General features: G+C 49.2%; 2 protein-coding genes across 13 annotated transcripts in view; one reads left to right on the forward strand and one right to left on the reverse strand.

Annotated features, from left to right (window-relative positions):
- Positions 1-26,919, reverse strand: part of LOC144152669 (uncharacterized) — a 539,910-nt gene that overhangs the window by 47,290 nt on the left and 465,701 nt on the right. The window lies entirely within an intron of this gene.
- On the forward strand, positions 1,876-25,995 carry LOC144152361 (uncharacterized; the record flags this gene model as incomplete). The annotated part of the gene is given in 8 exon segments (XM_077683626.1): positions 1,876-1,924; positions 3,243-3,340; positions 8,561-8,641; positions 20,729-20,858; positions 21,632-21,810; positions 22,809-22,934; positions 25,111-25,353; positions 25,990-25,995. Coding segments are annotated over 8 exon segments (912 nt in total), but the record flags the coding sequence as incomplete, so codon positions are not given.

A 26,919-nucleotide genomic window follows, 5' to 3' on the forward strand; every position in this document is an offset into this window, starting at 1 on the left:
TTTTAAAGGACTATATACACGTTGCGCTGATGTTTGCAGCACAAGCAGCAACGCCATTTTCCATGTCCTGGTGGTTCAGGGCGTCATTTCTATTGTGAAAGATGCCATGCTCAACACGACCTCTGTTTGTAACATTCAATTTGCGCAAGCGTCGCCGCCCTGAACGGTATATCCATTCAGCCATGATTATCACGAGTGAAGCCACGGGCGCCAACACACACAAGTCTCTGGATAATGTCATAACAAAAGCCAAGGCGAACGAGCAAGAGACAAGACGTCAGTCGCTGGCATTGTAGCCGACAAACCAGGTTGTAGGAAATGAAAAAGGCAAGGAGGAATCAATGCATTCATTCCGGCTGTCTTTCTTTACACCTTGTCTCAGCGTCAACCCCGTAGACCGTTGGCACGGAACGGTGCACAAAGTGGGGGATAACGGGTCGGGAAATCGTCACTCCTTTGTCGATTCCATAGCGTGCGGTACAGGAAACTTAAGTAGCAAAAGTGCTGCGCTTAAAGCGGCTTCTGTCTGGTGCAGGGTGCCTATAGCGACGATAGCTTGCCATTTTTAAACTACTAAAAATTCACCATCCCTTCCTAAAAAAAATCGCCGAGAGAAGCTCGAAAGCGAAAAGTGCGCACATTCGATCGTCAAACCTTCAACGACCCAAGTCGCAAACGGAGAACGAACTCATGCGACGATTTTTTTGCGCACTAAGCAAACGCAACTACGAATGACGTAAATGCAGACCGATAGCACGACGACACGGATTCGATTCCCGGCCACGGCGGCCGCTTTTCTGATGGAGGCGAAAAGCAAAAACGCCAGTGTGTGCGAGACTTCAGCGCACGTTAAAGATGCCCAGCTGGTCAAAATTAATAGGAAGAGAAGGGAAGGAAACAACAGCGTGAGGGGTGGGCGGGAGAGAGGATTAGGTGTTACGTGGCGGGAGGGGGAAAGGGGGGAGGGGGGGGGGGTAAAGGCTGACATTTGCAGCGGAGCTATCATATACACGCCCATTTTTTTTCTTGTCCCGCAGTTAGACATCATCTTTCCATTGGTGAAGCTTTCCATAGGTGAACCAAAAGCGACACAATCCGGTGGCCTTCCTTACCGTGCACATGGTGGTTGTTTCTAATGGCAGCCCTGTGCATGCTTTGCGGTATTTAGCGTCTTGTATAAATGCCGGTTTTGTGGCACGTTAATGATTTTGATTGATTGTATGGTTTGACGCGCCGACGCAACGCAGGCGATGAGGCGCGCCGTAGTGGAGGGCTTCGGATTAGTTTTGACCACCTGGGGATCTTTAACGTGCGCCGAAATCTCGAACACACGGGCGTTTTCCCTTATCGCTTCCATCAGAAAAGCGGCAGCCGCGGCCGGGAATCGAACTCGCGTCCTCGTGCTCAGCAGCGCATCGCCTTAGCCACTTCCACCACGGCGGGTCAAGCGGCGGTTATCTGGGAGTTGACGGGTTTGATCCCGGCCGCAGCAGCCATTTTTCTGGTGGAGCTGTGTAGCGAAAACGCCCGTGTGTCAAGATTCCGGCGCGATTTAAAGATCCCCATGTGGCCAAAATTAATTTGAAGCCCTCCACCACGGCATGCCACATTGCCCAGGTGTAGTTTCCGCGCTATAATGCCTTCCAAATTTGTATTTTTATGTGATGTGTGAGTATGTTTAATATATGCGTAAGTCATGCAGTACCCTGTTAAGTACGCTTGTTCAGCTGCCGTTGTAGCCTGTATACGGCTTGTCCAGTCTTCGAGACAAATTGTCGGGAAAGTGTCGGGCCTGCTCTTCATCGTCTCAAAGTGCTTATAAGCAGAGCTTGTGTTCGCAAATGTGTCGTAAGGTGGTTGCGGTGTTTTTTACAGGGACACGGAATCATGGACCTACACAAGGGGGATACTGCTCTGGTATTGTGTGAGTATTCCCGTGGCCGCTCGCAAGAGGTTACCCTTCACAGCAGTAGTTTAAAAGGGGAAATTCAGGCTAAGCGCTCTTTCCTCATTGATTCCCGGAACGTTTCTTTGTAGTGTCGTTTAAAACTGGACACTGCGGGACTTCGTATTCTTCTGAGCAGTACAGCCCCGCGATGCCCCAACCATTGGTTGGAGCCTTTGTGGCCTTTCATACTGAGCTTTACCGTGGGCGAAGAAAGTCTTTAAGAAAGCCCTTGTAGAGTTACAGTATCGAAAACATCATCATCATCATAGTCGTTGTCGCCGTAGCCAGCATGTTTGTGTCCATTGCAGGACGAAGCCCCTCCTTTGCTCACCTAGTCGTTCCTGTCTTGCGATGTGTAGCCCATTCGTTGCATCCGAATTTCCCTATTTCAAGCGTTCTTATACTTAAAATTCCGTTCCTGGGGAATTTAAATACTTTATTTTTATTTTTTACAGCATTCCGCATGCGCATGCACGGACCAAATGAGGAGGGGCAAGTGCATGAAAATACCAATAAATAGGACTGCACGAAAGGGCGGAGAGTTGTGTAAGGAAAGCATAGGATGCTAAAAAAAAAAAAAAAGCAAGCAAGCATTTGCGTTTGTGCGACTGTCAACCGCCGACCCGATTTCGCCGCCCAAAAACATGGCTGTGCGGTTGTAGCGTTTTTTCTGGTTTGGTTTGATCGCGATACTCGAATGAAAATATCGAGTTGACACACTTATAGCTCTTTTTTTAGTATTTCCCTATTACGTCACGTCTCAAGCCCGTTCTACATGGGGCGAATTTCGCCTGTGAATTCGCAGTTGCGGCGCCGCCCGTGCGCCAAAACGATTTATTTTACTATTTTCACTGCTGCGACATATTGCCAAATTCTAAGCGGCGTTCACAGAGAAGTTCGACTCTTCCAAATATTTGGAAATTCGCCACAGCAACGAGAATAGATCGTTTTGGTGCACGAGCGGCGCCGCAGCTGCGAATTCGCAAGCGAAATTCGCCCCATGTAGAACGGGCTTTAGTCATTGCAGCGCGAAAATTGAAAGTTTCTGGATATTTTAATTTTGCTTCGTGAAGACAAATTCTTTCGAGGTCTGATACAAGCTGAGTGAATTACGAAATGCTCTTTCAAATTAAACAAGGTTGGACCGTGCATTACTGGTCGTTTAAACAAGATAGAATAATAGGCCTGTAAAGTTGGCTTTTTTCGCAAACAATTTATGCGCGGCTTTTTGGTCCAAAGCGCTATAGTGAAGCTCACTCGACCCGTGCCCGCCACCACGTGTGCTGGTGCGCAGACGTGACGGTGACCAACCTCGGCCACGACCCCCTCTCCCTGTCGCTCGTGGGCCGCTCGTGTTGCCAGGAGGTGGCGCCCGGGGACATCGACTGTGACGTAAGCACGCACTCGTTACCGCTGCTGGTCCACTAAAACGTTACCGCGTTATGGTCATGCGACAAGGCGTTAGAGGGGCCATGAAGACAAAATACAAGTTTTATTCGAAAGGCTCAGTGTTTTATAGTGCTCTTAGCACTGCTCCCGCCGCAGTCGTTGCTTTATTCACGGGTAAATTAAACAGTTTAAGCCAACATTTCAATTCTTCCGCTGCATCGTGTGTTCTGTGACGTCGACAATGGCGTATCCAGGGCAGGTTTATAAAACAAGATACGTACTTTGTTGACTAAGGCTTCCGCCCACGGCAAAGACATATTTTTAGTTAGCCTGGGCACCGTCTCCCTTCATAGATGGCGCAACGATACCGCTGAAGATTTTGAGGCTAGAGCAGGTTGTTTGAAAACTAAGAGCTTTGTGGGGAAGTACCATATTTACCAAATTCCAACGTACACGTTTTTTTTCGTGGAAAATAGGCTTTAAAATCGCATGCGCGTTGGATTCGGGTGCAAATCGAAAGCCTTGAATGGAAATCGGGTGCGCGTTGGAATTGGGTAAATACGGTATACACAAAATGATGGGCTATGCGTGGTCTGCGGAAAAGAAACAGAAACTATGCGGCACATAGTGTTGGAATGTGAGTGTATCCACCGAAATCTACGTGAGGGAAATATTCGGCTTCCAGGAGCCTCAGGATGTAAGAGTACCACATTCAGAGGGAGTAACTTAAAGGCCGTCGAGGCGACGAAAAGCAGAGAGTGGAATATTGCCTAGGACAGCTGCCACCTGTAACAGAAAAAAAAAGTGTTTTGTGCCTGCCCTAAAAGCAGCGCTAGTATTAAACGAAACGTATAAAACATAGATATATTAGTTTTTTTGGTAAGATTACACGTCATTACCCCATTACAAAGGGGACACCACAATCAATCAATTAATCAACCAATAAATAAATAAATAAATAAATAAATAAATAAATAAATAAATAAATAAATAAATAAATAAATAAATAAATAAATAAATAAATAAATAAATAAATAAATAAATAAATAAATAAATAAATAAATCAGATAGGGAGCCTACATGTGCGTGCCTCCGTACCTCCGTCTTGTAGGCTCCCTAGTTGAAGAACCGATGTCCACACGCAATATTTTTTAACGCGGAGTGTTTCTTAGTCGCACGATGTCCCTCGACCGTCGGCGGCGGCGTCCACACGGTCACTGCGCATGCGCGTCGCGGCGAGGCGCAGGTGCGCGTCTCTCCCCGGTACCCTCCTCGCTCTCAACAACAGGTGCAGCGTTGTTGTCCGTCCGCACTCCTCCCCCTACACTATAAAAAAAAATAATAGTTATCGGCGCCTGGTTTCGATCCCACGACCCTGTGGGCGGAACGCGAGGTACATGGTGCTCTTCCCACTGCGCCACAAAAGCGACACAGAATCAAAGGCTACGAACGCGCCTTATATCCTTGACTCATTCAAACTACGTCAAGAAGCTGCTGATACACGGCAGTAGTTGCATCGATCTCGTCTTCACCAGTAGCTGCAACGCACGACCACTGCTTAAAGACCCCTTAACAGTACACTTTAGCGACCACGAAGCCGTCGTTCTCAGCGTCCAATACAACGACAACAGCAACAAATAAATAAATAACGACTTACAACAACCTACTCCTTGCCTTAACTTCTTGCGTCACAAAAAAAAAAGAAAAATTGGGCCCATCTCTCCACGAGGGGGGACTCGAGTCGCAAAATCACGAAAGTGATAATTAATATATGAAAGAAATAATAATAATTAATAGTAATAAGCAATAATAGTTAACACATTCACGACCACCCCACCACCACCCCCCAAACACTAACGTTAACGCAATACACCCACCCCCTACGCGACGCATTTACTCGAGTCCCCCCTCGTGGGGAGATGGGCCCAATTTTTTTTCTGACTGGACTTGTACTTGGCTTATTGTTAGGCGTGGCGATAATTGTGTCGTGAAATATCTTGTATGACTCGACAGGAAGCATCACGCAAGTGGAAGCGTGTCGTGTCAGGTGGCTAGTGTCGCAGATCATGCAAGTGGCCATTGTCGTGTAAGACAAGGCCAACGCGCTCGCTGGCTGTGCAGCTTCGCCCTGCATAGTGCGCGCCGTACGCACTAGTGGTTCAATGTCTACGTGTTCGTTCGCAAATTCCAATCCTTAGCCCAACATTCTTACTGCTACAAAAAGGATGTGCCCCAAATTTGAGCGTCAACACGTTAGATTTTGTCGGCCTCAGCCAATCGCAATAAATTGCCCGTAATACGTCATAGGTACAGCGCCGAGAAGTAGCTAGGCTGTCCCATGGCTATAACTCTATTTTCCTCGTTATACAGCTTATCGGAGATTGATTGATTGTAGGTTTTAACGCGCCAACGCTACTCAGGCGATGAGGCGTGCCGTAGTGGAGGGCTCCGGATTAATTTTGACCACCTGAGGATCTTTACCGTGCGCCGAAATCTCGTACACACGGGCGTTTTTGCTTACCGCCTCCATCAGAAAAGCGGCCGCCGCGGTCGGGAATCGAACCCGCGACCTCGTGCTCAGCAGCACAACGCCTTAGACACTGAGCCACCGCGGCGGGTAGCTTATTGGAGAGAAGTTTGCGTTAAAAGTGGTGTCAATGTTGTTTCAAAGAGGTAATCTTTCGTAAAACCAAACTTGCATCTCGTCTTGATACATGGCCCCTTAAGAAGGAGGTTTTTCAGTTCTGACACTCAGATTTCATGAACCGTAACACTTATGGAGATTCGGTAAAAATAAGACAAGGCATTCTGTTCTGTGTAGGTGCATGACCAAAGGAGCTGTTCAGCACACGACACAGATGTGACACAGAATTGCGAGCAAAAACGTTTGCTCGCAATTTATTTTCATTTAATGTCAACTAACTAGTAATGACAAGTAAATAAAACTCGGCACAATGATAGAGCCATTTTAGCGAACACAGTTAAACCTGGATGTAACGAATCTGTTTGTAACGAATCTGTTTGTAACGAATTCCTGGATTTAACGAAGTTTTTAAATTCCCCATTGTTACCCTCATTGAAGCTCATGAGTTTTCGATCTCTATGTAACGAAACGTTGCGACGGTTAATCTTGATGTAACAAAGCCGGCAAGCTGATCAGTCGTTGTTTTTTGCCCTTTTACTCATAAATCCGCTGGAGAAATTCACTAATTTAGCAAAAACTAGCACTAATTTAAGGAGCCAGCAGCAAGGAAAACGTCTAGAATCGTCTAAAAACAAAAGTAGTCACGATGATGGTGATGAACAGAGTGGGCTAGTGCCATCCCGTGGCTAACGTAGCATCCACGTGTGGTTTTGCTTGTGTTGCGTGACACCACACGAGGCAGCAAGTATCAACCGTGCGTTTCCACGTGCAAGTTCGGTTTCTGTTCGAGTCTGTGTTCCCTTTCACTGATGTCTAACACTTTGGCTTCGTTTCTGCTTCATTCGCGCGAGCCGTAACTCAAAACCTGCACGTAACGAACAATTGCGAACTTTTTCAACCTCGTTACATCCAGGTTTAACTGTATAATTTTGTTGAGAAAGTTCCACATGCTGCGATTTCGGCGAGCGACGCGAAAAGCATAATATAACGGGTATGCAGTAAATGGGTAGTGTAGGCGGTAGCAACGAGCGAAAAAATTAATACCCTGCCGCCGGGCTCCTTTGCAAAACGCTGACGCTCACGTCTTGCCCACCAGACAAGCGAGCGACAGCGACGGAGGGCCCGCGGCAGGGTTTATTAATTTTTTCTCTCGTTGCTGTCGCCCACACTACCTGTTTACTGTACCCACTGAGTTGCGCTTTTCACGTCGCTCACAAAAATATCTGAATGTGGCTACCCCTTTGCAGCCATTTTCTGTAACCATACCCCTCTTACCCGTTGTCCGTTGTCTGTTGCCAGTGTATTGGCAACAGACGTCAATTCTGTAGAGTTTGCAAATTCGCTGTGACCTGACTTATTGTGACAAGTAATGGAGACTCGGAATAATGGTAGTGTCGTCTCAGTGGCTAGTTGTCATATAACTTTTGTTGGGGACGTTTTGATAAAACAAGTACAGCCGTTTCACGCTGAGTGTTCGCAATAAAGTTGGCTTTGCCGCATGGCTTCTCGCGCGCATGGAAAATGCAGAGAATCCTAGCTTTATGAATGGGGTGGTTCGTTTTCTGATTTTATATATATATTTTTTTAATAAGGGAGGGGGGAGTATACGGTGCTACTTTTCGAACGGATACTAGGGGAAAAATAGGGTCATTTTTAAACCCATTCCGAAGTTGGAGTTTTTTTTTTTTCGGGTTAAATGTACAGATGCATTATGATAATACACCAAGTTTAATTTATTAGAAAGTATCACGAGCTACTTAACTCTAACGCGTTAAACTTGGTGTTTGTTTCAATCTGGTAACCGGGTGGGAGCATCAGGGTTTTTTAGCAAATACTCTCCGAAATATGGCGTTTGTTTGGAAATGAATCAGTAAGGACGACAGTAAGGAGCATTGATAACTTCTAAGAAAAAAAAAAACTTTTATTTGCAAAAAGCAGATAATCGATTTTTTACACATCCTTGTTTAACATTATCATCTGCGCATGCGCAAAATTTAGGTCTCCATTCTAGACCTGTCTGATCGTTGAGCGTATCTCAGCTGGGAAAAAGATATCTCGATAACACAGCTTCCATTAGCCAAGTACAAGAATGTCGGTGCACCATTCGCCATCCTGGGGTAGCGAACGGTAGTCATACCAATACTCAACGAGTTTGATAATTGTGTTTATTCGGCTTGTCTCCAGCAAGTTCTGCTTGAGAACGGCGAACCGGCTGCCCACGATTGTGCAGATGGCTATTTTGAAAAGGTCCATTCGGGGAGAAATCGGGTTTAACCCGATTCTTCTGACACATGTTCGCGTGTAAAAATCGGGTAAAATCTGGTTTTACCCGAGAACGAACAACCGTACCTATTAAGCTTCGCTTTGAAACCTTGACTATTTCTCCTGAACAAGTGACGTTGTTCGAGGCAAGTGGCATAGTGACCACAAGTAATATTATGGTCGAAAGTTTTTTTTTTGTTTTTTTTTTTCTCGAAGTGCCGCTTCCTTAAAGCGATCATAATCAGGAGCAAAACAGCGTTGCTTCTGCGTGCAAAAAAATAACGTTTTCCTGGGCCGTCCATGGCCCCCCCATGCAGTCCATGTTGCTGATCGGAGGAGACATGGGAGACATCTACCCTGGGGACAGCCAGAACCTCACCGCCTTCTATTCAAATTTGGTGCGTTTCTGCTTCGCTCACTGTGAACCAATCAACTCTGTATAGAGTTTGTAGGGCTTTACATAACACATCTACGTATAAATGGGAGATGTGGCGCAAAGGACACCGTTGCAAATATATTGTGGCAACATTCTGGTTTAGTTCTCTATTAAATATGCAAATGCATATATTTATCATAGAATACGCCTTCCTAGCGCCAAGAAAGTTTGCTGTGCGTCACGACTCATCCTCATCCTTACCTCCTACTCACTAACCGAGAACACCCCGCCCCTGAGATGTTGCTGATCAGTGGAACGAGATGCCGCTCCTGGTGAGAGGCAGTGGCCGAGTAGTTGAAGAGTGGACTGACGCAGTCCCTGTTGAGAAGCGGGAAGAGACTCCTTTTCTCCTGAGGGGCACTGAATATAGTCATTCAGAAAGACGGAACGTGTCACGGCCCCGCTTCACAAAAGGGAGGATGGCATCTACTCCTCATGTTAGGGGTAAACGACTGGAGGAATTGTGTGTGTATATGAATGTGTGTGCGTGTGCTCCTGTGTGGGCGTACACGTGTGTGTGAACATACACATGACTCGTTATCATCTTCAACGTTCTTGCCAATTCCTCCGATAGAACGGACCATTTGTGGGCGCCACAAATGGCAGGCGTCTACTTCGCCTTTTCGCCTTGTCTGGGCAAGTGTGGACGTCTGCAGGTTTCACCTAACGGACGTACGCCGCCGTGATCAACAGCAGTGGCAAAATCGCCTGACTGAGCCCTAGGGCTCCTGTCGGTCGACGTACAGTGAACAATCGTTGTAACGACATCGCTTTCCTCGAAATATCACTTCAGTTCAAGTTTTGCATGTTCTCCTCTGCATTGCATTGGGAGCGATTCACCTTCACTTTTAACGTGGCATCGCTTGTAACAAAGCCACTTCGCTGCCCCGATGATTTCGTTCTGAGGAAGTTTGCATAGACGACTGTATGTTCCGAATTCGGGGTGCCTCTTTGCATGCGCCACATTCACTGATGGCGCGACTACGACAGACAGACAGACAGACAGACAGACAGACAGACAGACAGACAGACAGACAGACAGACAGACAGACGGACGGACGGACGGACAGACAGACAGACAGACAGACAGACAGACAGACAGACAGACAGACAGACAGACAGACAGACAGACGGACGGACGGACGGACGGACGGACGGACGGACGGACGGACGGACAGACAGACAGACAGACAGACAGACAGACAGACAGACAGACAGACAGACAGACAGACAGACAAGACAAGACAAGACAAGGCAAGGCAAGGAAAGGAAAGGAAAGGAAAGGAAAGGAAAGGAAAGGAAACTATTCTTCTCCCTCTACCTTCCTCAAGAAGTCAAACTCAGTTGACGCCAACGGCTGTTGTTACATGTTTTTGACTTTTTCGGAGTGATTATCACCGATCGCACTGTTTGAATACCTGCTGTCGTTCCGAGAGCCAAACGACCTCGATAGCAGCCTCATATTAACTGTCGTGAAAACTAAAGCGTTCACTTACGACCCATTTGCAGCGTAACAACGCGGCACTCGTACTCACTGCCGCCATTCGCACCAACATCGTTGTTCCATACGATGATACCAACGAATTGGATAATTGTCACCGATCATACTGGTTAAATATCTCCCAACATTGCAGACAGAAAGACAACCTCGCGAGCAGTAGCATATTAACTCCGTTGAAAGTAAAGTGTTCACTTACAGCCCAATTACAGCTTAACAACGCGGTACTCATACGCCCTGCTGCCATTCGCAACTACAAGCAGTGGTTTCATACGAAGGCACCCACGAATCGAAGCTAATTTCCCCAAACAAACATGAAGCCGGAAACGACGAGCAGAGCAACCTCAGGCAACAGTAGGCCTCCGTGTGACTTCGAGCAAACAGACGAACAATCTCGTAGTAAGTGCACGACCCGGGGGAACGCCGCTGGTCTACTTCTTCGTAGCCACAGAGACAAGAGAGGGAGAGAGAGAGAGTCTCGCTGAAAATTACGCGCCTGAACTGCGTGTACGCCGAGGCCTCTCTGAACGGTGTTTCATTCTTCAATTACCGAGCGGTGCCGCAAAGTGCTGCTGTAATGTAAGAGGGTGGGCCCAGAGCTAAAGACGGCGAGAAAGTGTCGACCACCGGAATCGAGCGGACGAGGGGACGGGGTGGGGAGAAGCGGCGGGCAATAAATTACACCAACCTTCAAGGTGCCGCAAGTGCTTGCTCGGTTGCTGTTTGCACTTGGCCACAACTTGGGCTTGCGCGCGGTAGTTTATGGTGTAGGCTTCTGTGTGGGCGCGGGGATGGTCATCACGTTGGGTTCTCAGTGAAAAAGGATGGACGCGCCTTGCATATAAGGGCGGCATTTCGAACGCGTCATGATAGTGTGTGCGCTAGCCGCCGTCTTTGGAGGGCCGTATGCCCGCTTGTATACGCGTTGTAAGAACTGCGGGAGCCTTAAATCTATCCAAATCTTCCCTTCTGAACCATGTGTTTAGCCAGCTAGACATATTTATGCGCACGCGTTTGCGAGGATTACTTTCATCACAAACAATGAATTGCCATACGCGTTAGGTCACACAATCCGCTGAAGCTTACAATGTGCAAGCGGTCGCGCACTTCCTATCGTCAGGCCGGAATGAATTCTGCGTTAAGAGCGTCAAAAAGGGCCTGGAGAGTAGAAAAGCTTAAGCATACCTTTTTAACAGCGTTTTCTTCTCTCTCCCTCTCTCTGTCACTTCGATAGAGAGGGAGAGAGCACGAGCGGGGGCTTAGTTTGGGCATACCCTAGAAGCGTATCTCCAAATGATTTAATTGCAGCTTTCCTTACGCTGTGCTTACAGTGATTACGAACACAGAACATTAGTAACGAAGTTTCATTGATAGGGAGCACGCATGCACGCGCACATATACGCGCGCACACACTACGCCCATTCATCTGTTGAAGGGGTTGTTAGCAGTTCTGTTTTCTATCGGTACTTAAAGCCCCTCTAATAAGCGTCACACACTGCCTTTGGTATAGGCTGGCTGTCTATGTGATTTCTCTTGTTTTGCATACACAAGCCACGCTGGTACTCTGATCTTGATATACAGGGACCACGCAACTAGAGTTCCTCTGCATAGCTCCCGCAGGGAGCTATGTAGAGGAACTCTAGCACAACAGGATGGTTGCGCCGTCTAGCGGGTATTCCCGAACTTTGCGGCGGGAATCGAGAAGACAACGCTGGGAAAGTCACTCAGAGACGAAAACTTTGCGATGTGCGCACGAAGCGTTACGTTGTGAACTGTGCAAATACTTGCTTAAACTCTTCTTTAGAAACGAAGTCATTTCGATTTCAGCACATTCCTTCATGACCAGCGAACAAAATATATCTACACAGTGTGCGTCGCCTGAAGTACGCGGTTGTTTGCATTTCGTTGTATACGCGTGCACGAAAGACGAGTGTGAATTGTTTTTTTTTAACATTGTGCTGATGGAACCAAATACCAATTCGCGAAGAGGATACGAGAATGCAGTGCTCACTATATTGGTGGCAAATATTCGACGAATCCAAGGTCTCCGTCATCCGCGCCTACGATTTCCCCACCAACCCAGCACAAAATGCCTGGGGCAGCTCAAGACAGGAACTCCGGTTACAAACTTCCAGTCTGTTTCTTGTATTTGCTGTTTATCAGGTAATCCTTTTCGTGTATTGCAACCTTGTAGCCTTTACGAGTACGGCAAATGAGAGAATTTTGTTTACCACTACGAACATCAATGTCGCTTTTTTGTCGTGCATTGCGGGGATATTTTTAAGTCATCGTACTTTTTTGTCACTCCCTGCAGATAACGACTTTATAATAAGGTTAGAACGTACGTGTTGATGATTGCATATCTTAATAACGATTCCGAGCTCCTAACACACTTATTTTGTTACGTAACGTACGTTTTTCGTGCTTTATTGTGCTTGCGCCAGGTTACCACCGCACCCGGCGGACCTGTCGCGTTCTTTCGTCTTTCGCTGTGGCTGCCGAACTAATTAATTGGATGAGAACAACTTGTTGATCAGCAATATCGACAGCTCACTCCAAGTAATACAAGGCTGAAATCGATCATGTAAAGAAGGAAAAAAAATTAGTTGATCACAGCACTCAACCTCTCCTGGCGTCTGTTGATCGCTTATTGTTTGGCCTATGGGCAGCTCTCTATGCATAACAGCACACACCTCTTGTGCACACCCCTGAACAAGTACAGGAAGGCCGGCAAAGCGCTGATTTAATTTTTAGAGCACTGTGCACGCGGCGGTTAGAGTAGCACGAAAAACACAGTAACCACCTCTTTCAAGGTGATTTCCGAGCGCAGTAAACACCTATCTCCATGAGAATCTTGTTGTTATTGCCGCGAACCATACATTGGGTTTGTTTATTTGTGTTTTGCTTTTACCGCCCGGCTGCGTCGGTCTGTGTTATCTCTGCGCCAAGGGAAGCGCGTGTTCCATTCTTTCTTTCTGTGCCTCATGTGTTATCTGTTGTGATAGGGAGATCATTCCGATCTAACGTGAACAGCCCAAAATATTCTTCTTGGATCTACTATGTTCTCGATGCGAATCGATGTTTCGAGAACCACGCGCGCCGAAAGATAAAAAGCCTGCAGTGTGGACGCCGGAGCATTCGATTCGACGACACTCGCCTGTGCAAGTCACTTTGTTGACCGCTGCTTCGCCGCCTCTGTATTCTTTTGAGTCGTTAGGGGAGCACAAGTTCGCTCCAATAAACGTGTTTCTCATTCAAGACAACTGCATCGTCCTTGTCTTCGTGACATCTGGTGGAGGTGCGGGGTACGCACCCTTCATGCCCACTACAACCTCTGGAAGCCGCCAAGCCAGTCCAACAAGAGCCAGCCCCCGCCTGCAAGATTTACCACCCGAGTTCGGTCTACTACCGGAGAAGACGAAGAAGAAAGACGTCGCAACCAGCACCATGCTCAACCAAACCAATCCTCCTGTCGTTCTGCAGCAGGCACGGGAAGCGCCATCATTCCGAGGAGCCTCCGCAGAAGACCCCGAAGAATGGTTGGAGAAACTGGAGCGCGTCCGGAAATTCAACAGGTGGGACGACGCAGAAACGTTCCGGCACGTTTTCTTTTACTTGGATGATTCGGCTCGCACTTGGTTCGAAAACTACGAGAGCTCCTTGACAAACTGGGCTCAGTTCAAAAGCGAGTTCACTAAGACCTTCACTACCGTGGTCAGAAAAGAACGCGCAGCACTTTTACTTGAAACTCGAACGCAGCACCCCAACGAAGGGGTAGTGATCTTTGTTGAGGAGATGAAGAGGTTGTTTCGACGTGCGGATCCGGAGATGACAGAAGAAAAGAAACCAAGGTTTCTCATGCGAGGGGTAAAGCAGGAGCTTTTTGCTTGCCTTGTCCGCAATCCTTCCAAGACGGTGGCCGAATTCGCGTCTGAGGCGGCCGCGATGGAGAAGACGCTGGAAGTTCGAACGAAGCAGTACGATCGCCCGGTCAACGTGCTGGTTTCCGAGACGATCGGTGCCGGGGCTACAAGCTCCGACACACTGCGTGAGACCATCCGAGCACTGGTCAGGGAGGAGCTTCGGAAGCTTTTTCCGACGACGCCGCAACCTCAAGTGGCTTCCCTGACTGACGTCATCCGCGAAGAGGTTCAACACGCTTTGGGCACTTCTATGCCATCCGAGGCACCCCGCGAGCCACAGGCGATGACCTACTCCGCGGCTGTTCGTCGACCCCGCCCTGCTCCAACCCGTCTAAAAGAAGCTCCACCGTACCGCCGTCCACTCTCGCCGCCGTCCCCACTGTCGCCGCCGTCGACCGTACCGCCGTACACAGCCCAAACCCAGACGCCGAAGATGACGTTTGGCGAGCGCCAGATCATCGTCCGCTGTGCTACCATTGCGGAGAGGCCGATCACATCTATCGTCGCTGCCCGTACAGGAGACTCGGACTGCGTGGTTTCTCCGTCGACGCCCCACGCCCCCGACCCGGCCAGCGCCCTACTGAGATCGACGAATACCTGTCCAACACCAACCGAGGACCAGCCCGCTCACACCGATCGCCGTCGCCCTACCCATACCAGTCGCCTAACTGCCGTAGCAATGCTGATTTCGCACGTGGAAGGTCCCCCAGCCCACGCGGGGAAACTAAAAGCAGCAACTTCTGGAGGTGAAGTTGCTCTACGGCGAAAAACTGGAAACCCTCCAACGACGCAAGGACGCGCCGAAGACAGTGATTCACGACATGCCCTCATCCCGACGACCCGACCTATCCCTGACGAGACTCCTGAACACGACGACAGCTACACGCCGCGACGCGTACCCGACCTGACCGAGACGTCCGTTGAGAAGACGACGACAACGACGATGCACAGTGCCCGACCGTCAACACGTACAAGCAGAGATACGACGCCCCGACGAACCCGGAACTCGAGGAAGACTGCATCTGACGTCAAGGTGTCCATCGACGGCTTTGACGTAGTCGCCCTCGTAGACACGGGAGCTGACTATTCGGTAATGAGCGGACCATTTGCGTCTAAACTGAAGAAAGTTATGACCAGATGGGACGGTCAGCACATACGCACAGCAGGAGGCCACCTCGTGACGCCAAGTGGAACGTGCACATCGCGCGTCACCATAGACGGCACAATGTACCCTACGGCGTTCGTCATTCTGCCTAACTGCTCCCGCGACGTAATTCTTGGAATGGACTTTTTGATGGACAACGGTGCAATAATCGATCTGCAGACCAAGTCATTAACTTTTTCCCCCAATCACTCCATGACGCCGGAACCGAACCCCGAACGACGTGCTGCTGTAAAGATTGCCGATGATCATGTCACCCTGCCACCCCGCGCAAGCTTGATGGTCGCAGTCTACTGTGAAGATGCTGCTCCTGACGTCGACGCTATCGTAGACACTGATTAAAGGGTGCTTCTCGACCGTGGTGTGTCGGTCGCAAGAGGCATTGCGCGCTTCAAGGAACACCAATCCCACATTTTGGTTACTAATTTCACCGAGGAAAACCAGCATTTAAACAAGGGCGCGGCAATTGCATTCCTTGAAGAAACGCAAGAAGCAAGTTACGTGATCGCGGTCGCCGACTTTGAACGCACACCCGTAGAAACCTTCAAGCTCCCGCAGCCCTTTGACGTGAATCCGGCGCTACCGCAAGAACAACGGAACAAATTATTGGCTTTGCTGCGTCGCTATAGCGAATGTTTTTCGTCGAGCGCAAAACTACGTCAGACCCCTCTAGCGAAGCACCGAATAATAACCGAAGATGGAGCCCGACCTACCCGACAGTCACCGTACCGCGTCTCTTCACACGAACGGGAAGCCATCCGGACTCAAGTCGACGACATGCTCAGCGACGACATTATACAGCCATCGAAAAGCCCCTGGGCTGCGCCCGTCGTACTCGTAAAGAAAAAAGACGGCACATTAAGGTTTTGTGTTGACTACCGGCGACTGAACAAAATCACGAAAAAGGACGTGTACCCCCTCCCCCGAATCGACGACGCCCTCGACCACCTCTGCCACGCGAAGTACTTCTCATCGATGGACCTGAAGACCGGCTACTGGCAAATTGAAGTGGACGAGAGAGACCGAGAGAAGACTGCATTTATAACCCCAGACGGCCTATACGAGTTCAAGGTGATGCCGTTTGGGCTGTGCACAGCACCAGCGACGTTTCAAAGAGTCATGGACACTGTGCTAGCTGGCCTTAAGTGGCCCACCTGCCTCGTATACCTCGACGACGTAGTAGTATTCGCCCGGACTTGAGACGAACACCTTGCAAGGTTGGAGTCTGTACTCGAGGCCATTCGTACGTCGGGGTTGACGCTGAAGCCTGAAAAGTGCCGTTTCGCATACGGGGAACTCAAGTTCTTGGGCCACGTCGTCAACGCCGCGGGAGTCCTACCTGACCCGGCAAAAACTTCAGCCATTGCGAACTTCCCAAGGCCGAAAGACAAGAAGGGCGTGCGAAGATTTCTCGGGCTGTACGCATACTACCGGCGCTTCGTCGCAAACTTCGCACGCATTGCAGAGCCACTCACGCGCTTGACGAAAGATAGCACCCCTTTCAGCTGGGAAAACGACCAAGAAAAAGCATTCTGCGAGCTGCAAAAACACCTGCAAAGCCCGCCCGTGCTCGCTCATTTCGACGAAAATGCCGAAACGGAAATGCACACGGACGCCAGTGATATAGGCTTGGGTGCCGTCCTTGTCCAAAAGCAAAGCGGCTGCGAAAGGGTCATCGCCTATGCCAGCCGTGGTCTGTCGAAGGAGGAGAAAAACTATACTGCCTCTGAGAAGGAGTGCCTGGCTATTATATGGGCGATTTCAAAATTTCGCCCATACGTGTATGGAAGGCCATTCAAGGTTGTAACAGACCACCATGCGCTGTGTTGGCTCGCCAATTTGAAGGACCCCTCTGGCCGTCTTGGGCGGTGGAGCTTGCGCCTGCAGGAGTTCGACGTTACAGTCGTTTATAAATCCGGCAGGAAACACTCCGACGCCGACTGCCTGTCCCGCGCCCCCGTCGACCCACCACTACAAGACTCTGATGAAGACAGCGCGTTATTCGGGATCGTGACGGAGAGCGACCTAGCCGCCCAGCAGCGTGCCGACCCCGACTTACGCGTCATAATCGAGTACCTGGAGGAATGCAAGGTTGCCGTTCCTAGGACCATCAAACGCAGCTTACCAGCATTCAGCCTGAGAAACTCCGTCCTTGTGAAGAAGAATTTCAGCCCCGGAACAAGAGCGAATTACCTTCTCGTCATCCCCGCGGACCTTCGTGACGAAATTTTGGAAGCGTGCCACGACGACCCGTCTTCCGGACACCTCGGCACAGCCCGCACTATTGGAAAAATCAAGGCGAGGTACTACTGGCCCGGCCTTCTCTGACGTCACCAACTACGTCCGGAGCTGCCGTGACTGCCAGCGACGAAAAACGCCGCCGACAAGACCCGCCGGACTTCTGCAACCAATCGCCGTCCCATCGAGACCATTTCAACAGATTGGAATGGACCTTTTAGGCCCGTTCCCTACGTCACGATCACAGAACAAGTGGATTGTCGTAGCGACAGACTACATGACGCGCTACGCAGAGACCGCCGCTCTTCCGAGGGGGACTGCACAAGAAGTGGCAAAGTTCTTTGTAAGCCAAGTTGTGCTGCGACATGGAGCCCCGGTAGTCCTAATCACAGACCGCGGGACGGCATTTACTGCGGAGCTGATGCAAGGAGTATTACGCTACAGCAACACGGATCACCGAAGAACGACGGCGTACCACCCCCAAACGAACGGACTAACAGAACGTCTGAACAAGACAATCGCAGATATGCTGTCAATGTACGTTGACGTTGAACATAAGACTTGGGACGAAGTGCTCCCGTATGTCACGTTTGCGTACAACACGGCTATCCAGGAGACGACGCAGCTGACGCCGTTCGAGCTTGTCTACGGTAGAAGGCCGACTACGATGCTCGACGCCATGCTTCCGCACGTAGAAGACGACGACCTCAACGCCGACGTCCACGGATATCTTCAACGTGCGGAGGAGGCCCGCCAGCTCGCTCGAGTTCGTATAACGGACCAGCAGCTGCTGGATGCGGGCCGCTACAACCTCCGACGCCGAGACGCCGAGTACCAACCAGGGGATCGTGTGTGGGTTTGGACTCCTATCCGACGACGCGGACTCAGTGAGAAGCTCCTGCGACGGTATTTCGGACCCTACCAGATTCTACGACGTGTTGGCCAACTTACCTACGAAGTGATCCCCGATGGTGACTCCGGCACATCACGACAACGCACGCGGCCTGAAGTCGTCCACGTGGTTCGCATAAAACCTTTCTACGGACGATAACGAATTTATTTTTATTTTCGGACTGTCGCTTATGTTAGCATCGGGTCGATGCACTCTTAGAGGGGGGGTAATGCCGCGAACCATACATTGGGTTTGTTTATTTGTGTTTTGCTTTTACCGCCCGGCTTCGCCGGTCTGTGTTATCTCTGCGCCAAGGGAAGCGCGTGTTCCATTCTTTCTTTCTGTGCCGCATCTGTTATCTGTTGTGATAGGGAGAGCATTCCGATCTAACGTGAACAGCCCAGAATATTCTTCTTGGATCTACTATGTTTTCGATTCGAATCGACGTTTCGAGAACCACGCGCGCCGAAAGATAAAAAGCCTGCAGCGCGGACGCCGGAGCATTCGATTCAACGACACTCGCCTGTGCAAGTCACTTTGTTGACCGCTGCTTCGCCGCCTCTGTATTCTTTTGAGTCGTTAGGGGAGCACAAGTTCGCTCCAATAAACGTGTTTCTCATTCAAGACAACTGCATCGTCCTTGTCTTCGTGACAATATCAACTGTAATCTTGTTGAACCAGTTTAACGAAAACATAAGCAGGTTATTTTTCTGAAGTAATCATGTGTTGGTTCCCAAAAGAGGGGGACGCAAGAACGAACTAAGCGTGCGTTAGCGCTTCGTCTTTACCCAGTTTTTAACGTCAGAGGGGTTCTTGCTTCAAGCAGTTGCACTAGCGTTTACGAGTACACAGTACTAAGGTAAATGAAGATGGTTAAAACATGAAATTCGACGGCGTAAGCCTCGTTTTTTACGGGGTTACTTTTCCTTGGCGGCTTTTACAGCGCAATTCGGTGCGTCGCCGCATTGCTCAGGCGCATCGATAACGTCTTTGTGCGTGAGCAGTTTCATGCCCTTATACTCATTTGCCCGAATAAAGGAATCCACAGCTGTCAACAAGGCAAAATTCAGCTTTCTGGGCAACATTGTTCACTATGGCGAACGCCTGTCAGAAGGCAGCTGCGGCGCTCCTATCCTGCCAGCGGACGATGGTGCGGCCGATGGTGGCACTGCCACAGTGGAGCAGCGCGCCCTCTTTAGGTGCTCACGCTCCCTACAGGGGGCCACCTCAGAGCAACAAAAAAACATTGCAGGGGCACAAAATGGCGTAAAATTAAGCGTCTTCTTGCCCATAGCTACAAGCCAAAACAATTTAGTAATTGTCACGTAGCAGTTTTGCTTTGCGAACATTGCGAACATTAAGGAGTCAAGTCCTTTCTAGCGAAAAGTAAATCCCAATCAGCGTTCTACTAGTTTTGAAGTCCACGAATGCTCGCAAAAAGAGTTCACTCTGAGCAAACGTAACAATTACCCTCTCCGTACAGTGAAAACCCACAAAGCCATCAGCGCAGTTTGTGTGGACAACGACAACCGCTGCAAGAGGGGGGAATTCGCTGTGTGTCCATAAGGCCACTGCGTAAGAAAAATGGTAAGGCGTAACCCAACAGTCTTGAGCGCCATTTGGGGGAGCCTTGTCGAGTCTGAATTGGGTGCGAAGACCACCCGGTCACCGATTGCCGACTGCACCGGCTGTTTGCCAACTGCGGTTGCGAAAACTACCAGGGCGGGCGCCGACAGCCAGCAATTACGCGCTTCGTGTAATTGAACTCTGACACCCATTCTGGCTTGCAGCCGTTATTACGCATCAAGTGTAATTTTAGTTTGCCGTTCCTTGGGCTCTTCAGCTATACTAGCTCTTCAGCTATAAGGACTTCTTGACCGCAGACGTACTCTTGAAGTCAAAACGAGAGGGGCCATTTCCGCCTGTGATTGCTCTACTGAAGGAACTTGGTGGGCAGAGTTTGGACTGCTTTCTCGTGGTACCCAGACTGAAGTGTGATCGAGGGAGGTCAACAAGAAGTTAAAGACGCGGTGTTTAAAGAGGAATTATAAACGAACCTCCATTTGACATCTGTTGTGGCCTTGATACAAGTTTCGTAGCACGTTTGGAAGGTTACTTACGACCAGTGTATGGTCACATCACGGAGAGAACTTGAGGAGTCTTAGCTACGCGTGGTTTTCCAAAGCGGTTTGTAAATTGCTTCGACCGAAAGGGGGCGCGGTTTCATTAGAGGAAGTTTGTCCAGGAGCAACGATTCGGGCAGCATGTCATTACTCATTACTGTCTTCCGTCTGTCTCTCTCTGATCCTCGTTACGTGGGTCTGTCTTTCATTCAGTACCTCCTGGACCGGGTAGGCTACTGCGAGCTCGAGATTGCTGTGCCGGATGGCGAAAAGCTGCTTCACACGGTCTCCTTCAACACTACTATTCCCAGGAGTGGAGCGAATGTGCCCTCGTTTCTTCGTGGTACGTGCGCACGTAAAATTATCGCGCAAGATTCACGCAAGATCTTTCACAAGTTGTCTGAAGTAGGGCCTCATAAAGTGCTCGGCCAGGAATGACCCTCACTGGAACTTGAACTGAGTGTCTATGAAAAGCAAAAGGTGCACAAGGAAAAACTTGTTTGCGATCAGTGGCTTGTTTACCATGAGAATTGTCTGAATATCTGAGGGAGGTGAATACGCTTTCGGGAGCATGAAATTTACGCAAGTACCATGTCTTGTGAGAGGAAAAAAAAAAACGCGACCCTCTAAGGCCAATGTTAATGCCGCCGACGGCTACCGCAACAATACCGCAACAATACCGCAACAGTCCATGGTTGCGGTAGCCGTCACTACCGGCAAAAGGTTGACTGCTGTGGTCGCTCGGGACACTCGCTGCTTCTCGCCGACCCCTCGACGGCGTCTCGTTTTTGCAATGTTTCGGTGGCTCTTCGGTCGCGTATGATGTTCCACGTTCGCTCAGGTACGCGAGCGCTGTCACGCGTCTCGGCAGCGTAGCGGCGCGAGCAACCTCGGCGCTCTAAAATTTTCGCTCCTCGAACTTAATTCCGATCGAGCAGCTTCTTCTTGCAGAGCATTTTGGCGGTTATCACGCTGCTTGAGAGACGTGTATGACAGGTGCCCACGCATTCTTAAATATCCACTAATGAATCGTCAATTATTTTTTTCGTTATTTTCGGATTACGAAACACCCGTTTCTGCTTTCTCGTCGGCGAACGGCACCCGGCAAACGAAAAGACTTTGTGAGTGCTGCTGAGCTGAAGAGCTGCCGCAGTCCAGACCAGGACCCGACGCGGTCGTGCACGCCCGTGCTGTGCGACATCAAGTACAACGGCGTGCGGAACTACTTCAACGAGACGAGCCAGCGGTGCGAGCCGACGGCCAATTGCTGGGACGACGCCGAGGGAGAAGAAATGGTGACGTTCGAGGCCATTCATTAACTTCGATAAATCACGTCTTATGGGACTGGGCACAGAGCAGTAACCGAGTGGTCCTGCTTTCGAACAGTGCGCGCTGGTGCGCATGGACATATGGATGCGCACAGGGGGTATACGCGTAGTGCTTGTATGGTCGCAATGCATGGTTGGGCTAAATTAATTGATTGATGGATTGACTGATCGATCGATCGATCAATTGATTGATTGATTGATTGATTGATTGATTGATTGATTGATTGATTGATTGATTGATTGATTGATTGATTGATTGATTGATTGATTGATTGATTGATTGATTGATTGATTGATTGTGGGGTTTAACACGCCGAAGCTACGCCAGGGCTATGAGGCGCGCCGTAGTGGAGGGTTCCGGATTATTTTCGACCACCTGGGGATCTTGAAAGGTCGCCGAAATCTCGACATACGGGCATTTTTCCTTTTCGCCTCCACCAGAAAAGCAGCCAACGCGGCCGGGAGTGAATCCGCGTCCTTGAGCTTGGCAGAGCAACGCCTTAGCCACTGAGCCACCGTGCGCGGGTGGATGGGCTAAATTGTTTTAGTGCCTTCTATTGTTTTCCTCATTCTAAACAATGTTACAGAATTAACCTAGTTAAAAGAGCAAATGGCCATACTTCTAGACAATGGTATCAAGCTGCCGAAGCAGCTCGATATTAAAATGAGTACGCCTGAAAACTTGGACAATACGTTCGCCGTGCAATGGAGCTGTTGTGAAGATTATAAGATAGCCCACCTGATTTATTTAGCCACTTTCAAAACCTAGTAAAACCACATGGGTCTACCTCCTTGAAGTGCACATGTGACATTTTTTAAAGGCAAACGTGCCGTAACAGCCACTAGGAAGGACTCGCCAGCAGTCGCAAGTCATACATATCCATATAACGTCAGTAGGTAATTCTAAGAACTACGACTTCCAAGACGCGGCGGGAAAAACCGATGGCGCTGCTGACACTTCGCAGGTGTACCTGGCCGGCAGCAACAGTTGCCGACGCCTAAGCGAGGTGCTTTCGGCCGAGGACATGGAACAGTTCGAAAAGTTCCAGGAACGCGAGACGCCCTTGCGGTCCATCCATGGGTACCCCATCGTAAGCTACCACGCGCTGCATACGCTTTATTTGCGTGTCCACAGACTAGAATACTATACAGAAGCAGTCATCATTAATGTTTTTTGCGCGATGTCCTCGCGGCTGGAGATGTGGCCTTTACAGCAGAGGTGATAACCAGAAAGGGTGGATGGGGGAGGCTTGGTTTTGCGACGTATACTTCTCTTTTCATGGAAGCCATTGCAGCTGGTTGAGTTGGTATCAGTTAATACAGTCATTCGCGATGCTGGAAGATTTTATATCGTAAATGGCAGCGTTAGATAACGTCAAGATGTGGGTAACAGTGAACATGACTTGAAAACCGATCACAATTAAAGGACTGAATCTACTAGACGGCGTCGATGACAACAAGTGCGACGTCGTCCCAGCCAGTCTCCTCGGACTCGTATAACAAGCAGAAAAAAATAGTAGAAAAAATCCGGACAGAGTCTGCAGGGGGGGTAATGAGTTGAGGAAAGAAGGAACTTGATTCTCCCTTTCAGTGGAGTAGTAGCACCTGCTCGCAATGCATAACTGAGCGGGATATATGCGGGTTATCACCAACGGGCGTGATATATACCGGGCTTCAGCAAACTGTTGCTGGTTGAATAACAAAGTTTGAATGACAATAAATTGCGCAATGCACAATTTACTAACGCGAACTATCGGTAGCACTATGGAGATCTTTGCCATCGTACACGAAAGGTGTGTTAATCGACTAATGTGTGGTATTGCCGCCACCATTGTATGTTGACGGCGCCTTCACTACCATTAATTTGTTTCACCTGCATGACATCGATTTTACCTACTGTTATCTCTTAATAAAATGTTGGTTTTACTTAACCAGATTTATCGCCTTTGCTGTAGGCCCATCTTCTCACGTGGCGTCTTAAAAAAAGCACTGTGGCAGCGGCTAATTAAATCGCAAGTGGCTATAGCTTGTATCCTGTCCTCTTTAGATACGTAGACTCGTTGTACGTGCGCGTGCGTGTGGGCTTGTTCGCGCGCATAAAGCTGTCAGTTGGACCTTATTTCAACTTGGGCAACCACTGGAGGCATCACGTTTCTTGAACGTGCACCACCAACAGGCCCCTGCACCATGACCATACGCGTTTCCTGGCTGTTATTAAGGCGAACGCCTCATATGTCTCATTGGAAGGTGACCTCGAACGACCGCGGCGTCGACACGAACGGTACGAAAACCGAAGGAAGGCCAGAAGCGAGCCAAAGCATGCCAGTCGTGTATGAGGGAGCATTCATGATCCGAAGTTAATTATTGATATGGGATTGAAACAGAAAATTAGAAAAACAGAAACAGAAAAAACAGCGGTAGACTAGGGTGGGGATGAGGTGGGTTAAGATGGATTAAGGGATTCGGATGAATTAATCTAAATTAGGATCCACTAACAAATGTTGATGACTAGTGAGGTGTGATTAACGTGGACTAAGATGAGTTGATGTTTGTTAAAGGGAGTCTGTAACACTTCCGATAAACTCTTTCACTCTTTTCTTCGCGTCTGGAAGCACTGCGATATAGTTATTGCCAGCACGGAGCGGCACTGCGTGATTTGCTCGTCTCCGCAGATACGCCCTTCGTTTCTGCTTTGCGTTTGTGGCTTTCTTTTTAAGGCGGCTATCGAATGCGTTCATTGGTGCAACTGCAGGAAAGCCAGCCAATAGCCGCTACACCACTGTAATGACGTAATTCGAGTGGTCGAAGAACGCCGGGACCAGGAAAGAAAGACAAATCTTTTGAGAAGCTTCCTAAGTTATCTGATGGGCTTAGAGGAGTTATTTTTAGCTTAGGTACTTTGCTACCTCCTCATCTAAGTAGTAAGTATGTTGATTGGCTACGTTCTGCAAGAAAAAAAATCGGGAAAAGTCTTGCAGGGTCCCTGTACACAATACGTTGGATTGAGGTGGGAGTAGGGTATATTGCGACGCATTAGGGTGAGATTAGGTAAGATAAGAGTCGATTAAGATGGAATAACCACGATAAAATAGCCTGGCTGCTGTGCCGACGGGTGGACGTGCGCATAAATGGTACCCGTCACAACAGTACGCCATGCATTCGCTGTTGAAATGCTTAATGAGACTTAGTGGCACGAGAAATTTTTTGCGTTCGCCGCTTCCAAACGCACGTCACTCGCGCGACCCGTACCGCCTCTCCCGAGAGCAGAAGGTGAATTGCCACAAGGGGCGTCCGGATCCCGCGGACGGTTGGTGCCTTTGCGACCCGGGCTGGGAGAGCGACCCGCTGGACCACGACGGCTTCAACCCGGACCTCATGGTGTACCACATGTGCACCGTCTACAGCGGGGTGACCACCCCGGATCCCAGCCTGGAGACCACCGTGCACCGTCACCGGCACACCAAGAAGTACTTCCTCGCCAACTTGCCCAAGAAACGCCGCCGAGGAAGCGTACGTGCTTTAGCTCCACCGCGCTCTTGATTTAAACCTATTAAGGCGAAAGCCTTGTATGTCTCGTCAAACGCGAAAAGTGATCCCGTCGTCCTCGACGTCCGCGTCAACAGGAATGGTTTCAAACGTCACGTGAACTTAGCAGCGGTTTACTGTGCAGTGGAGGAGCCCGGTAGTGCTTGCGCCGTTGCTCAGTTGACGCATTCGCACGTGTAATCTTCACTGTCTCTTCGCCTTTGTTTTTAAGCACATGGGAGCCATGCCTTTGGGAACACGTAAATGTTGAATTATTTTTATCTCACTGCGTTCACTTGCGACTTTATTTTCGATTTCTGTCAGGCGCATCTCGATGTGACGTCATTCGCTGGGTGGCGTTAAACGGTTGGGTTGGTTGTGGTTTGCGGGAAAGTAAAGGAAAGGAAGTGCACTGGGGATATTTTTGAGCTTGGCAGGGAGCTTACCTGCATACAAACCAGTGCGGCGAAGGGAAGTTAGAAGGGGAGTGAAAGGATAATATTCCGGGCACATCAGTCAGACACTGCAGTCCGGGCTATCCGCTGCGTGAGGTCGGTCGCCAGCGGTCACTACATGCCGTCCACAAAATTTGCGGTGTGGTGGTTGCCCGGTTGTTTTTAGGTGTAAAAGCACTTCCGTTACACGTCCGGGCGAGAGGTTGTCTGGTGTTTCATCTGATCACCTGGTGAATCTGCAATACACAGAAAGGGCGTGCTTTAGTAGCGTCATTGTTTACCACCGGTCAAATTCATTTTTTACGCTAAATATGCTCTACTTCGGAGTAAAAATATTCCAATGTAAAGCACAATCTTTGTCAAATGTTTGTGGAGAGACAAGCCTGACAACAGCAAAAGTGAGACCTACAAATATTCGAAGTAACTTATTGTCGCTTTCAGAAACCGTACTTTTAATGAAACCAAAAATTCTATAGAAATTACGAAAATTGTCTACAAGTGCGTAAGCATTATCTCACCTCTTCACGATTTCACCGTCCCTGTTTTATTTGCGGCATTAGAAAAACACGTCTCGCCGCATCCGATGCTTTTAAACTGGTCGTACAAATTTAGTAGGGAACGTCGCCCAAACGCTGCTTCTGCTGTTTCCAAGATGCAGTTGGTCCTTTTCATTTTTCACCCAGCTCTGTACCCTACTTCGGCCTTTGTGGCGGCCATACCACACTATCCCACATTATCTGGGCTTGCCCAAAAACCCCTTTCCCGAAATACCCTCCGAGGAATGATGGGAGGCCGTGCTGCGCAGCTCGGACCAGGACCTACAGGCCCGATTGGTCACCAGGGATGCTGAGGTCGCTTATCAGTTCACGCTGACAGCCATCAACGCGATCCAACCACCAGAATCACTTTCAAGATGCATAACACTGATATTACTCGAAATAAAGTTTATTCTCTCTCTCTCTCTCTCTCTCTCTCTCTCTCTCTCTCTCTTACTCCCTTTTTCCTCCCTTTTATGACTTGACGTGGTGAGGGCGACGCTGTCACCAAATTCCTTGTCATCACAAATAATATAATTTTGGTGGTTATTATTACATCT

The sequence above is a fragment of the Haemaphysalis longicornis genome, unplaced genomic scaffold (genome assembly GCF_048455015.1).
Source record: "Haemaphysalis longicornis isolate Haplotype H1 unplaced genomic scaffold, Haemaphysalis longicornis Haplotype H1 scaffold_9, whole genome shotgun sequence".
Taxonomy (NCBI): domain Eukaryota; kingdom Metazoa; phylum Arthropoda; class Arachnida; order Ixodida; family Ixodidae; genus Haemaphysalis; species Haemaphysalis longicornis.